The sequence below is a fragment of the Rutidosis leptorrhynchoides genome, chromosome 4, assembly GCF_046630445.1.
Source record: "Rutidosis leptorrhynchoides isolate AG116_Rl617_1_P2 chromosome 4, CSIRO_AGI_Rlap_v1, whole genome shotgun sequence".
NCBI classification, from domain to species: Eukaryota; Viridiplantae; Streptophyta; class Magnoliopsida; order Asterales; family Asteraceae; genus Rutidosis; species Rutidosis leptorrhynchoides.
In genome coordinates, this window is record NC_092336.1 from 476556483 (window position 1) to 476573019 (window position 16537).

Genomic DNA, 16537 nt, shown 5'->3' on the forward strand with positions numbered 1-16537 from the left:
TCATTATCTTCATCAACAACATTCTCTTCATCATCATGCTTTTGGTTTTCCTGAGACTTCTGATTAGCAAACATGAAATATAAAATGTAGTAAGTAAGCATTTAAATATTGTAAGAAACATATAATCAGTTAAATCAGTTACCCTCGTTCCTTTATCGTCTGATTTCTGTTTCGTTATGATTTTGCTGTATCCTATTGTGCTACTTATACCCCTTTTTCGACCACCGTGTTCCTTCCCCACATGAGTTAACAAGGCATTCCTGCCTTCTTTATCTGTCCTAACCTGGAAAAAAAACACAAGTAATCAATTATAGAAAAATTATAAGTTGGTTAGTCTAAAAAGTTCAAATATAAATATATTACAATTTTCTCTATAAGCGGCGCAAATGTTTCTACTGCCGTCTTCCCTTTGTCATCCGGCTTCATCCTGCCCAGCACGTAATACCTCGCTGTAGGATCTTTGATATTGTGGTATGGTGTACGTTTATGAGGATCATTTGCTTCTGTATCCCATTGTGCTTTTTTCCCACGATATCCCGAACGACCAACTCGAGCATACTTTTCTTTTTATTTTTGTAAAGCGTTTTTCCTGCCTTTTTCTCTTAGTTCCTACACAGTTTTAATGCGATTAAATGCCTTTTTCAAAGCGTTACAATATCACAATGTACCTCCAAACCTGATACAAATCAGGTTGAATAGCACTTACTCGTCTAGCAGGCGTATCTTCGAGTTCACAAAATTTTTCCCATTTTTCTGGAGTTATGAAATCGTAATCTTTTACTTCCACATAAGGAAGCTTGCCTTCATCCATATTAGTTCTTAACTTGTGCTTAAATCTCGTAAACGCTGTGTTGCATTTTTGCAGTGTTGTTTATCGTGCAAAATCGTCTTCAATATTATGAAGTTCCTGTATAACGTAATCTAATGTAAGTGTTGAATGTTGTAACATATATAAATAAAAATTAATTAAACAAAATCTTAGATTTTAATACCTTTATTTTTTTCCATAAAGTTTATTTTTGATCAGGAGACACATGCTTCCAATCCTTTACAAGAAAATCACAAGTGCTCCTAGTTAAGACGCCAATGTTGCTCGAAAAAATAGCTTGGGTTTTTCCAATAGCTTGGCCAAACTCGTCAAATTCAATCTTCAACTTAACAACCGCTGACTTCTTTTTCAGTTTATTTACACTTCTTTTTTTATTTTTTTGTTGCATCTGTACACAAAATGCAATAGAAAAGATACACATCAAATGCAATAGAAAAGATACACATCTAAGCACCTGCATATACAAATTAAGATAATAGTACAACAAACACAGGCTTATACACAGGCTTATACACCTTAATATCATTTCAAACACATGCAGTCTTATTATTGTGTTATGAATAACACAGCAAACATATCACACATACACAAAATGCAATAACAAGGAAATTGACTGAACTCATAACCAAACCCATTTCAAAGACTAAATGCGCGACAATAATATTCACGTTTTTTTCTGAACAAAAAAAAGTAATAAATTTAGATTATCAAATATACAAAATTAATTATTAATTATAATTACTGATAGGAATTAACCTTTGAAATACACTCCTTTTCTCTTGTGATAAGTTGCTTCGTGTAAGGCATGGTAGCAAAGTAGAATCGTGCTGAGACCGAATCTATAATAGAACAGAAATCGAATAGGGTATCGAACAATTAGGGTTTACAGATTCAAGTGATTTGGGTTACTTCGCGGTTTTTTTAGAACACAGACAGATAAAAACTCAATTGAGGTAACACAAGAGAAATGATAATGAGGTAATGGGATTATGATCGATAAAAACTCAATTGATTTTGATTTGGGGTTTTTTTTTAACAGTAGACGATACTTGATATTTTTATAGAAAATAAATGTAAATCAGTCAGGTTAACACAATTGCTTAGATGGTTAGGATGTTGCTTGGTAGAGAGGAGGTCGTGGGTTCTAGTCCCTTTTCCAACTTTTTACATTCTTAATTATTAATAATGTATTAACTTTTTCAATGTTGCTTGTAGATGGATCGGAATACTTGGATGTACGAGATAGGTCGCGCTACCTCTGAGTTTATGGATAGTGTAGATGAATTTATTACAGTTGCTGAGACTGATCAACTAGAAAAAGGAAACACCGCAATTAGTTGTCCTTGTAAGAAATGCAAAAATGCACGGTGGTATGCTGATTCAACCGATATTAAAAGTCATCTAATTGCACACGGATTTATGAGAGGGTACACATGTTGGTCTTTTCATGGTGAGTCATTAGCTGACCTTAACCCGTCTGGTTCGGATAACGATACCGATAATGAAGACGATTCATACAATAGTGGCAATAATGTTAATTTTGATGACATGTTTGACGATTTGGATATGGAGGATAATGTTGCTGATAAGTATCATGACAGATTACAACAACTATTTGTTGACGCTGAAAAACCTTTATATACCGGTTGTATGAATTTTTCAAAACTTTCGGCCGTGATACAACTGGTTAATTTAAAATCAAACAATGGTTGGAGCGACACAAGTTTCACTAGCCTGTTAGAGTTGTTGAACAAATTGCTACCAGAAGGTAATGAGTTGCCGGTTTCAACATACCAAGCAAAGAAATTAATGTGCCCAATGGGATTGGAAATACAGAGAATACATGCTTGTCCAAATGATTGTATGTTATACAGGAATGAAGACAAAGACCTTCATCAATGTAAGGTATGTGGTACATCTAGGTATAAACGTGGAAAACCGACTGATAATGTTGATAGTGATGTGTCAGAAAATGGACCTCCTGCAAAATTATTGTGGTACTTGCCTATCATACCAAGATTAAAGAGATTATTTGCGAATGAGAAAGATGAAAAATTATTACGTTGGCATGCTGAAGATCGTAAAAATGATGGTAAAATGCGACATGTGGCCGATTCACTTCAATGGAAAAATTTTGATAAAGATTTTGAAGAATTTGGGGATAAGATACGTAATATAAGGTTCAGACTCAGTTCAGATGGAATTAATCTGTTCGGAGATTTGAGTAGCCGTCACAGCACGTGGCCTGTTCTTCTATGCATTTATAACCTACCGCCTTGGCTATGTATGAAAAGAAAATACATAATGATGTCTCTTTTGATTCAAGGCCCAAAGGAACCTGGAAACGACATTGATGTTTATTTGCAACCATTAGTTGATGAAATGATGGAATTATGGAGTACCGGCATACACGTTTATGATGCATACAAGAAAGAATACTTCCAACTACGGGCAATGCTTTTTTGCACCATTAATGATTTTCCTGCTTATGGTAATTTGTCTGGATATAGTACGAAGGGGAAAAAGGCATGTCCTATTTATGAGGAAAATACTCACTCGATATGGCTCACAAATTGTAAGAAACCGGCATTTATGGGGCATCGGAGAGAGCTTGCTGAGAATCACCCGTATCGTAAAAAGGCGGATTTATTTGATGGTACTATAGAGGATAGAAAACTACCAGCACCGTTGGATGGAGAAACTACACTCTCCAAAGTTGCTAATATAAAAGTTGTGTGGGGAAAGAAAGGTTTTGGTCCTCCAAAAGGTATTTGGAAGAAAAAGTCTATTTTTTGGAAATTACCCTACTGGAAGCATTTACGAGTCCGACATTGTATTGATGTTATGCATTTTGAGAAAAATGTGTGTGAAAGTTTGATAGGGTTACTATTGAACATTCCTGGAAAAATAAAAGATGGAATTAAAGTTAGAAGGGACATGGAATTAATGAATATTAGACCAGAGCTACAACCTAAAGATATTGATGGAAGGTCCACCAAGTTTCTTCCTCCGGCCTATTATACTATGTCGAAGTTCGAGAAAACTAAATTTTGTCAATGTTTATGTAACGACCCGCACTTTTCCGATCGTTCTATACTTATGAGATTAATATTTACATAAATTAAACCTTACCAACATGATAAGCAATCCAAATTGTTGAGACTTATGTTTTTGAAAAGAGTTTTACACAACGTTTGACCGTCTAGTTTGACCGATGATATCACGAACTATACAATATATGATAATTATACATACATATTTAACATGATCTAAGGATGTTTTAATATCTCATTTTGTATTAATAACAAAAAGTCATAAGTATATTTTGAAACTACTAACTTAAGTTTTCAAAACAATAACCATACGTAACGTTATTTGACATAAATACTGATGATTTATAATGTTTATACATATATCGTATAAGTAATGTATTTAATCATTTTTAAAGGGCTTTTATACATAAAACAATATAAGTATATTTACAAAAGATAGTTATATTTGAATTCTCGTTCCGTTTCCTCAATAATCCTATACGTATATCTAGGGTACTATACACAGCTTCTAGAAGTATTTACTATTGGTATATACCAATAGAAATCTTCAATTATTGGAATAATATGTCATTCATGACATAATAAATTTTAACTTATCTTAGATATTTTCACTAAAAACCAAATTTTCAAGCCTATAAATAAGCACCATTTCTAACTCATTTTTACACATTCATTTTCCAAATTTTACTTCCAATTTTCACACACACTTGCAAGAACTCTCTCAACTTTTATTTTACTACTTCTTTCCAGCAACTTTACATTTTAAACTTGAGGTAAAAACTCTACTTCAACTCTTTTTCAATTCATATATTTAAAGCTATATATATAAGAGTTTATAAACTAGAACATAGTTTGAATGATTTCAAACTTGTTCGCAAACTAAATAGATCCTTCTAACTTAACTTTTAAAATACTTCAAGACCTGTAACATATCTTAATTATATGCTAACTTAACAAGGTATAACTTGGTTTTTCAAAGAACACCTTAAAAACTGTTTTTATGACGTCGGAGTGCAACCGGGGGCTGTTTTGGGTTGGATAATTAAAAACCATCTTAAACTTTGAATTGGAGGTTTATTTTCTGGAAAAATGATTTTTACTATGAATATGATAACACATAAAAATTTCATGATTTAACTCAAAGTATAAGTATTTTTAGAAAAATAATCATTTAAGGTTGTTTACATGATGGAAAATGATTAACTTCATAAGTTTCACTAAAGTTTGACCTATGACCTGTGATTTCGAATACAAACTAAGGTATTTACAGTTCATAGTCTTAAAGAGGGACTCGATCCAAGGAAGTGGCAAGTTGAATCAACGAAAACGGAGTTGTAACGAAGAAACTATGACCGAAACAAAATCGGATATCCAAGACTAGTTTAGCCACGAAAATAATTGGGAAAAAATTAAATAAATCACATCTTTTTAAGTTAACATGATATTTTATATATATGTACTTATAATTCAATTTTATATGGTTCAGGATCACCCGTAAACAACACGAGAAGATTAATCATAAGATCTCATGATTGTACGCAACACGTCATTTGACAACACCGGTACTTTATGTACGCAACACGTCATTTGACAACACCGGTACCATGGGTCAAGATTAATCTCGACCAATACATATACGATGGGGTTTTATTTATTTCGTTGGGGGTTTTATTTATTTCATTGCGGGTATATTAAACATCTAAAAATGAACCATTAAAATTGAATTACTAACAACGAACTGCTAACTACGGACTAAGGAATTATTCAAAGTATTAAAAGTATAACAAGTATATATATATGTGACGTTTGTTTAAAAAGAAAAGGTATTGATATATTATATATGGATAGGTTCGTGATATCAACCGGAGACCAAGTCAAATTATATATATATCTTCAAGACGAAAGTGAGTATATAGTCCCACTTTTAAACTCTAAATATTTCGGGATGAGAATACATGTATTTTATGTTTTACGTTATGGACACAAGTAACTGAAAAATATATTCTACGTTGAGTTGTACCACTGGCATACTTCCCTGTAGCTTGGTAACTGTTATTTACAGCGGTATTGTAAACGCGAATCCTGTTGATAGATCTATCGGGCCTGACAACCCCAACCGGACTGGACGACCAGTATTCAACGGTTGCACAGTACTTCGTTTCGTGACTACACTTGGTACGGTGTAGTAAGATTTCATAATAAAGGGAATATGCGACGTGATTAAATGTTAAGTATGGTTACCAAGTGCTCAACCACTTAGAATATTTTTATTAAACTGTTTATATATGAAATCTTGTGGTCTATATATATATTGCTGCCGGCACTAAACCTATATCTCACCAACTTTATGTTGACGTTTTAAACATGTTTATTCTCAGGTGATAATTAGAAGTTTCCGCTGCATTATGTTGAATTTGAGCAGGATCTTGCGTACGCATATTTGTGTCAAAAATAAAACTGCATACCCGAGGATTTGTGTTGTAAAATATACTAGAAATCGTGTTGTTATCATTATTTGTAAAGTTTGTAAGTCGAAGATTATCGCTAAACGATAATCATCTTTCTATCGTCTAAAGCTTGTATCAAAAATAAGATTTGTGGTTTGTAATGTAAAATATATGCAGTTTTCTTTTAAAAATGTCTCATATAGAGGTCAATACCTCGCAATGAAATCATACGTTATCTAACTCGTTATTAGGGTTAAGGACGGGTTATGACATGTGGTATCAGAGCGGTGGTCTTAGCGAACCAGGTTTGCATTAGTGTGTCTAACTGATAAGTCGTTAGGATACATTAGTAAGTCTGGACTTTGACCGGGTCTGATTTAAAAACCATTGCTTATCATTGTTGGTTAAAATTTATATGTAAATATTATGTAGTACTAATAGGTTAGTTGTTGTGTGATAGATGTCGGGCTCAAAACTTGTCATCACATTCAGCGACTCCGAACCAGAATCTTCAGATGGTGTTCCAGTCATTAACCTATCCGATGACGAAAATAATATCTTTGGGGAAGACTCACAAATTCCGGATGAACCGACTATAGAGAACCCGAGGAGGAAAGTGAACCCGAGGAGGAAAGTGAACCCGAGGAGGAAAGTGAACCCGAGGAAGAAATACAGGAAATTACAAAAGACGAGTTCGAACTAGGAAAGAAACGAAAGGCTAATGAATTAGAAAATTCAAATCCCGAGTTTAGTAAGGATGATGTGGCACCAACTCCACTAGACACTACCACCCCTATTCCCGCTATTCCTATTCGTGCTGTCCCGGCATCCAGTTATTCAGCCCCACAGCCAAAATATAGGCAGACAGCTAGGATAAGCGTTAGGCCATTCCTTGAACCTAAACGTCCTAGAAAATAGACCAAACGATGCGCTGCCGTATTAAACCATGGGATCATATAATGTTTTGTATAATATTATTAGTGTGGTTTGCTTAATGTTCGATATAAGATAAGCATATGTAAAATAGTGAAGTGTGAAATGCAATAATTTTCCATGGTTAAGTATTATTTAGATGGTAGTAATTGATTCTGTACTAAGCTATTAAGTATGGACATTAACGGGTAGGTACTACCCTAGATATAATTATAAAACGCTAATAAGAAGAAAAGGCTTTTATAATAATACCTGGTTCATATTATTAATAAGCTATAATGTACTATAAATACACACTACATCTATAATAATCCATGTGAATAATTATTTTCTTTCATTAGGAAATGGCGCGATTGAATCGAATGACGGAACAAGAAATCCAGGAACTCATCAATCAGCGAGTGAACGACAGAATGTTATGGGTCGAGGCTGCAAGAGGTGCTGCAGTTAACCCAAATCCTCGTGTGGGGTGCACTTACAAAACTTTTCAAGCTTGCAAGCCCTCATCATTCAGTGGAACAGAAGGACCAATCGGTTTAACCCGGTGGATAGAAAAGATGGAGACTGTGTTTAAAATCAGTGGTTGTGTTGAAAAGGACATGACCAAGTATGCATCGTGCACTTTACAAGATAGTGCACTCACGTGGTGGAAAAATTATGTGAAGGCTGTAGGAGGAGATGTAGCTTATGATACTCCGTGGGAAGAATTCAAAACAATGTTAATCAACAAATATTGTCCAAGGAACGAGGTTAGGAAGTTGGAAGATGAGTTACGAAGTCTGAAGGTTATTGGTACTGAAATCACCAACTACAATCAGCGATTCATGGAATTAGTTTTGCTATGTCCTGAATTGGTTCTAACCGAAGAACGGAAGATTGAAATGTACAAAGATGGTTTGCCCAAAAAGGTCAAGGCAAACGTTACAGCATCGAAACCTAAGACAATTCATGAAGCTATAACCATGGCAAACGAGCTAATGGATCAGGTCATCATGGATAAGAAAGCATCCAATACTGATGTGAAGGTATCAGGTAACAAAAGAAAGTGGAATGGAAATTATGATCGAGGTAACCAACAACAATCTTTTAAGAAACAAGAAACCATACAAGGTGCAGGTAGTGGTTCAAGCTTTGGTTACAAAGGACAAAATCCTTTATGCAACCGATGCCACAAACATCACTCTGGCTACTGTAATGTGGTATGCAACAAATGTAATCGAAAGGGTCATCTTGCTGAAGATTGTAGGGCTCTCGTTACAAATACAAATGGTACCAAGACTCCTGCCACCAATGCAAATAGAACTGCTTTGGCTACCATTACTTGTTATGGGTGTGGAAAACAAGGTCACTATAAGAGCCAGTGTCCGAATCCAGAGAAGAATAATGGATCTGCACGTGGAAGAGCATTTGTTATTAATGCTAGAGAGGCATGTGAAGACCCGGAGCTTGTTATGGGTACGTTTACCATTAATAACTTATCCGCATCTATTATATTTGATACTGGTGCCGATAGAAGTTACGTGAGTAGAGGCTTTTACGCTAAATTGAATTGTTCATCATTACCTCTAGATGCTAAGTACATGATTGAGTTAGCTAATGGTAAACTAATTAAAGCCGATAAAATTTGCCGTGATTGTAAAATAAATTTAGCCGGAGAAACATTTAAAATTGACTTAATACCCGTAGAATTAGGAAGTTTTGATGTAATAGTCGGCATGGACTGGATGTCCAAAGTAGGAGCTGAAGTTGTGTGTGCCAAGAAGGCAATTGGCATTCCTTGTAAGGATAGAATGCCGGTGATGATTTATGGAGAAAAGGGTAACTCAAAGCTAAAACTCATTAGTTATTTGAAAGCTCAAAAGTGCTTGAAGAAAGGGTGCTATGCTATCTTAGCACATGTTAATAAAGTCGAAAAGAAAGAAAAAGAGAAGTGCATCAACGACGTGCCTGTGGCAAGAGATTTTCCTGAAGTTTTTCCGGAAGAGTTGCCGGGATTACCTCCATTTAGATCTGTAGAATTTCAAATAGATTTAGTACCAGGAGCCGCACCAGTGGCTCGTGCTCCATATAGACTTGCACCGTCCGAGTTAAAAGAACTTCAGAGTCAGTTAAAAGAATTACTGGATCATGGATTCATACGACCAAGTACTTCACCGTGGGGAGCTCCGATTCTATTTGTTAAAAAGAAAGATGGATCTTTTAGGATGTGTATAGATTATCGTGAATTAAATAAGTTAACTATCAAAAATCGGTATCCACTACCGAGAATTGACGACTTATTTGATCAACTCCAGGGATCATGTGTTTATTCGAAAATTGACCTAAGATCGGGCTATCATCAACTACGTGTCAAAGAAGAAGATATACCGAAAACTGCTTTTCGGGCACGTTATGGTCATTACGAATTTTTGGTCATGCCGTTTGGGTTGACAAATGCGCCAGCTGTATTCATGGACCTCATGAATCGAGTTTGTAGTCCATATTTAGATAAGTTTGTTATCGTTTTCATTGATGATATTCTTATCTATTCCAAGAGTGAGCAAGAGCATGAGCAGCATTTAAGGTTGATATTAGAGTTGTTGAGAAAAGAACAGCTATATGCTAAATTTTCTAAATGTGCTTTCTGGTTGAAAGAAGTGCAATTTCTTGGCCACGTTGTTAGTAGCAAAGGAATTCAGGTTGATCCAGCAAAAATTGAAGCCATTGAAAAATGGGAGACTCCTAAGACACCAATGCAGATACGCCAATTTTTGGGTTTAGCCGGTTATTATAGAAGGTTTATTCAAGATTTTTCCCGAATAGCTAAGCCGTTGACAGCGTTAACGCAAAAAGGGAAGAAATATGAATGGACTTCTGAGCAGGAGAGTGCATTTCAATTACTGAAAAAGAAGTTGACTACGGCGCCTATTTTATCGTTACCAGAAGGGAACGATGATTTTGAAATATATTGTGACGCTTCGAGACAAGGTTTTGGTTGCGTTCTTATGCAACGGAAGAAAGTTATTGCATACGCATCCAGACAATTAAAGATTCACGAGCGGAATTATACGACGCATGATCTAGAACTGGGAGCAGTCGTGTTTGCATTGAAGATATGGAGACACTACTTGTATGGGGTTAAATGCACTGTGTTTACTGATCATAAAAGCCTTCAACATATTTTTGATCAGAAACAGCTGAACATGAGACAACGTAGGTGGGTTGAGTTAATAAACGACTATGATTGTGAAATTCGTTATCATCCCGGGAAGGCGAACGTGGTGGCCGATGCTTTAAGCAGAAAGGAACGAGAACCAATTCGAGTACGAGCGATGAACATAAAAATTCGCATGAATCTCAACTCACAAATCAAAGAAGTTCAACGAGAAGCACTTACTAAAGAAAATATAGGAAATGAAATAATGAAGAAGTATGAGAAGCAACTCGTTATGCGGGAAGATGGAATTCGATATTTTGCAAATCGTATTTGGGTACCGAAGTTGGGTGGATTAAGGAAGTTGATATTAAATGAGGCACATAAGACAAGATACTCGATACATCCTGGAGTTGGAAAGATGTACCAAGATCTTAAGACACATTATTGGTGGCCTAATTTAAAGACAGACGTTGCAACATATGTTGGGGAATGTTTAACTTGTTCCAAAGTCAAAGCTGAACACCAGAAGCCGTCAGGGTTACTTCAACAACCAGAAATCCCAGAATGGAAATGGGATGGTATTACCATGGATTTCATCACGAAGTTACCAAAGACTGCCTGGGGATACGACACCATTTGGGTGATTGTTGATCGTCTTACCAAATCTGCACATTTCTTGCCTATAAAGGAAACGGATAGAATGGAGAAATTATTACGATTATATATAAAGGAAATAGTTTCAAGGCATGGAATACCTATTTCCATTATATCTGATCGTGATAGTAGATTTACCTCAAAGTTCTGGCAATCACTACAGGAGGCACTAGGAACTCGTTTGGATATGAGTACCGCGTATCATCCGCAAACCGACGGGCAGAGTGAAAGAACGATTCAGACTCTTGAAGACATGCTCAGGGCATGTGTGATCGATTTTGGAAACGGATGGGATAAATATCTACCATTAGCAGAATTCTCGTATAATAATAGTTATCATGCGAGCATTAAAGCTGCGCCATTCGAAGCATTGTACGGAAGGAAGTGTAGATCTCCTATTTGTTGGAATGAAGTAGGAGATCGACAATTAACTGGTCCCGAGATCATACACGAAACGACTGAGAAGATAGTACAAATCAAGGAGAGATTAAAAACAGCCCGTAGTCGCCAAAAGAGCTACGCCAATGTTCGAAGGAAACCATTAGAGTTTCAGATCGGTGACATGGTTATGTTAAAGGTGTCACCTTGGAAAGGTGTAATACGTTTTGGAAAAAGGGGTAAACTAAACCCAAGGTATGTAGGCCCGTTCAAGATCATCGAACGCATTGGACCGGTAGCTTATCGACTCGAGTTACCGCAACAACTCGCCGGAGTACACAATACCTTTCACGTCTCAAACCTTAAGAAGTGTCTTGCAAAGGAAGACCTCACCATTCCTCTTGAAGAAAACCATGTCGATGAGAAACTACAATTCATCGAAGAACCAATCGAAATCATGGATCGTGAAGTTAAACAGCTCAAGCAGAGCAACATACCAATCGTTAAGGTTCGTTGGAATGCTCGAAGAGGTCCTGAGTTTACTTGGGAACGAGAGGATCAGATGAAACAAAAGTATCCACACTTGTTTCTCGATGACGCAAAATAGGTACAATTTTAAAATTTCGGGACGAAATTTATTTAACGGGTAGGTACTGTAACGACCCGCACTTTTCCGATCGTTCTATACTTATGAGATTAATATTTACATAAATTAAACCTTACCAACATGATAAGCAATCCAAATTGTTGAGACTTATGTTTTTGAAAAGAGTTTTACACAACGTTTGACCGTCTAGTTTGACCGATGATATCACGAACTATACAATATATGATAATTATACATACATATTTAACATGATCTAAGGATGTTTTAATATCTCATTTTGTATTAATAACAAAAAGTCATAAGTATATTTTGAAACTACTAACTTAAGTTTTCAAAACAATAACCATACGTAACGTTATTTGACATAAATACTGATGATTTATAATGTTTATACATATATCGTATAAATAATGTATTTAATCATTTTTAAAGGGCTTTTATACATAAAACAATATAAGTATATTTACAAAAGATAGTTATATTTGAATTCTCGTTCCGTTTCCTCAATAATCCTATACGTATATCTAGGGTACTATACACAGCTTCTAGAAGTATTTACTATTGGTATATACCAATAGAAATCTTCAATTATTGGAATAATATGTCATTCATGACATAATAAATTTTAACTTATCTTAGATATTTTCACTAAAAACCAAATTTTCAAGCCTATAAATAAGCACCATTTCTAACTCATTTTTACACATTCATTTTCCAAATTTTACTTCCAATTTTCACACACACTTGCAAGAACTCTCTCAACTTTTATTTTACTACTTCTTTCCAGCAACTTTACATTTTAAACTTGAGGTAAAAACTCTACTTCAACTCTTTTTCAATTCATATATTTAAAGCTATATATATAAGAGTTTATAAACTAGAACATAGTTTGAATGATTTCAAACTTGTTCGCAAACTAAATAGATCCTTCTAACTTAACTTTTAAAATACTTCAAGACCTGTAACATATCTTAATTATATGCTAACTTAACAAGGTATAACTTGGTTTTTCAAAGAACACCTTAAAAACTGTTTTTATGACGTCGGAGTGCAACCGGGGGCTGTTTTGGGTTGGATAATTAAAAACCATCTTAAACTTTGAATTGGAGGTTTATTTTCTGGAAAAATGATTTTTACTATGAATATGATAACACATAAAGATTTCATGATTTAACTCAAAGTATAAGTATTTTTAGAAAAATAATCATTTAAGGTTGTTTACATGATGGAAAATGATTAACTTCATAAGTTTCACTAAAGTTTGACCTATGACCTGTGATTTTGAATACAAACTAAGGTATTTACAGTTCATAGTCTTAAAGAGGGACTCGATCCAAGGAAGTGGCAAGTTGAATCAACGAAAACGGAGTTGTAACGAAGAAACTATGACCGAAACAAAATCGGATATCCAAGACTAGTTTAGCCACGAAAATAATTGGGAAAAAATTAAATAAATCACATCTTTTTAAGTTAACATGATATTTTATATATATGTACTTATAATTCAATTTTATATGGTTCAGGATCACCCGTAAACAACACGAGAAGATTAATCATAAGATCTCATGATTGTACGCAACACGTCATTTGACAACACCGGTACTTTATGTACGCAACACGTCATTTGACAACACCGGTACCATGGGTCAAGATTAATCTCGACCAATACATATACGATGGGGTTTTATTTATTTCGTTGGGGGTTTTATTTATTTCATTGCGGGTATATTAAACATCTAAAAATGAACCATTAAAATTGAATTACTAACAACGAACTGCTAACTACGGACTAAGGAATTATTCAAAGTATTAAAAGTATAACAAGTATATATATGTGACGTTTGTTTAAAAAGAAAAGGTATTGATATATTATATATGGATAGGTTCGTGATATCAACCGGAGACCAAGTCAAATTATATATATATCTTCAAGACGAAAGTGAGTATATAGTCCCACTTTTAAACTCTAAATATTTCGGGATGAGAATACATGTATTTTATGTTTTACGTTATGGACACAAGTAACTGAAAAATATATTCTACGTTGAGTTGTACCACTGGCATACTTCCCTGTAGCTTGGTAACTGTTATTTACAGCGGTATTGTAAACGCGAATCCTGTTGATAGATCTATCGGGCCTGACAACCCCAACCGGACTGGACGACCAGTATTCAACAGTTGCACAGTACTTCGTTTCGTGACTACACTTGGTACGGTGTAGTAAGATTTCATAATAAAGGGAATATGCGACGTGATTAAATGTTAAGTATGGTTACCAAGTGCTCAACCACTTAGAATATTTTTATTAAACTGTTTATATATGAAATCTTGTGGTCTATATATATATTGCTGCCGGCACTAAACCTATATCTCACCAACTTTATGTTGACGTTTTAAACATGTTTATTCTCAGGTGATAATTAGAAGTTTCCGCTGCATTATGTTGAATTTGAGCAGGATCTTGCGTACGCATATTTGTGTCAAAAATAAAACTGCATACCCGAGGATTTGTGTTGTAAAATATACTAGAAATCGTGTTGTTATCATTATTTGTAAAGTTTGTAAGTCGAAGATTATCGCTAAACGATAATCATCTTTCTATCGTCTAAAGCTTGTATCAAAAATAAGATTTGTGGTTTGTAATGTAAAATATATGCAGTTTTCTTTTAAAAATGTCTCATATAGAGGTCAATACCTCGCAATGAAATCATACGTTATCTAACTCGTTCTTAGGGTTAAGGACGGGTTATGACATTTTACGTGGTATTAAGGTTCCATCAGGATACTCTGCTAACATTAGGAAGTTGGTTTCGATGAAAGATTTGAAGTTACTTGGTATGAAGTCACATGATTGTCATGTACTAATGACCCAGATGATTCCTATCGCAATTCGTGGAATTCTTCCCAACCGTATTCGACACACAATAACAAAACTATGCTTATTTTTCAACATAATTCATTCAAAGGTGATTGATCCTGATGTGCTGGATGAATATCAAAGAGATATCATACTTACTCTTTGCGAACTCGAGATATACTTTCCACCTTCTTTCTTTGATGTCATGGTTCATTTGGTATCTCATATTGTAGGAGAAATAAAGGCATGTGGTCCAGTTTTCTTATGGTATATGTATCCATTTGAAAGATATATGGGTATCTTGAAAGGTTATGTAAGGAACCTTAATTGACCCGAAGGTAGTATCGTTGAAGGATATGCATCCGAAGAGGAGATCGAATTCTTGACAAACTATATGGATGGGTTTAAAAGTGTCGGGATTCCACAAAGTCATCATGAAGGAAGACTAGCAGGTCAAGGGACACTTGGGCGCAAGACGGGCTATTCAAATGTTGCCGATTATCAAGAGGCTCATTTTAATGTCTTACAACACACTACATCTATTGATCCATTCATACAAGAACACATGGCGTTCTTGAGACAACAAAACCCTAAAAAGAGGGCAAAGTGGTTGGCAAATCAACATAAAATAACTTTTTCAGAATGGTTGAAAGACAAAGTTAGGAGGACACTTCCAAATATTGATAAAACGATCGAAGCTTTGGGATTCGTCCCTAAACATGTGTTCCAATATCAAGGATATGACATAAATAGGTATACCTTTTAAACTAAAGCTCAAGACTAGAAGAGTAAAACGCAAAATAGCGGTGTCACGGTGATAGCCTCATTGACGGAATTCACCATGGTCAATCGTGAAGAAAGATCAAGGATCGCTAAAAAATCTTATTATGGTGTCATTCAAGAAATATGGGAATTAGATTATGGTTATTCGTACACTATACCCTTGTTCAAGTGTAAGTGGGTTGATAATGACCGCGGTGTTCAAGTTGATGAAGATGGTTTTACAACTGTTAATCTTTCCACCAATGGATATAAAGAAGAACCATTCATTCTAGCAAAACTAGTTACTCAAGTATTCTTTATCGAAGACCCAAAGGATCCTAGATGGCATGTGGTTCAGTATGGAAAACGACGGATTGTTGGTGTCGAGAACGTTGTTGATGAGGATGAGTACGACTAATTTGACGAGTTACCGCCATTTTCAGTTGGTGTTCAACCTATGAATGAAGTTGTTGTTGGAAATAATACAATCTACTTTAGAGAAGACCATCAGGAAGGAGACGAGGTTGCAGACACAAAAAAATTGTTAAAACCTATGATTGATTACCTTTTTTTTGTACACACACGAGTATATTTTTAATGACTTATGCAACATGTCTTTTATGTCTTTTGTTAATTTTTTTTACCATGAAAAATTTACTTTATGTTATTACCTTTTAAATTAATAATACCAATCTATACAATACATATACAAATAATTCTAAAACACACACACACACACACACACACACACACACACACACACACACACACATATATATATATATATATATGCACATTTTTCAATATTAATACCGGGAACAAACCGCGATCACTAGACCATCCAACTTCTTCGTATACCCTAAACCATCCCACTTCGTCAT

The 16537-nt window shown here is 35.0% G+C and overlaps 1 protein-coding gene across 1 annotated transcript; it reads left to right on the plus strand.

The window, feature by feature from the left end:
* The first annotated feature begins 1933 nt into the window (after positions 1-1933).
* LOC139842314 (uncharacterized) lies at positions 1934-15660 on the plus strand. Its single transcript, XM_071832466.1, has 5 exons — positions 1934-1963; positions 2045-3819; positions 14778-14895; positions 15004-15161; positions 15306-15660. The coding sequence occupies exons 1-5, from the start codon at positions 1934-1936 to the stop codon at positions 15658-15660; spliced, it is 2436 nt and encodes an 811-aa protein (XP_071688567.1).
* Positions 15661-16537: the final 877 nt, after the last annotated feature.

Coding starts and splice junctions, on each gene's coding strand:
- LOC139842314 (XM_071832466.1), top strand. CDS start 1,934: ATGGTTAGGATGTTGCTTGGTAGAGAGGAG. Junction 1,964..2,044: donor TGTTGCTTGGTAGAGAGGAG/GTCGTGGGTTCT, acceptor TGTTGCTTGTAG/ATGGATCGGAATACTTGGAT. Junction 3,820..14,777: donor CCTAAAGATATTGATGGAAG/GTCCACCAAGTT, acceptor CTTAGGGTTAAG/GACGGGTTATGACATTTTAC.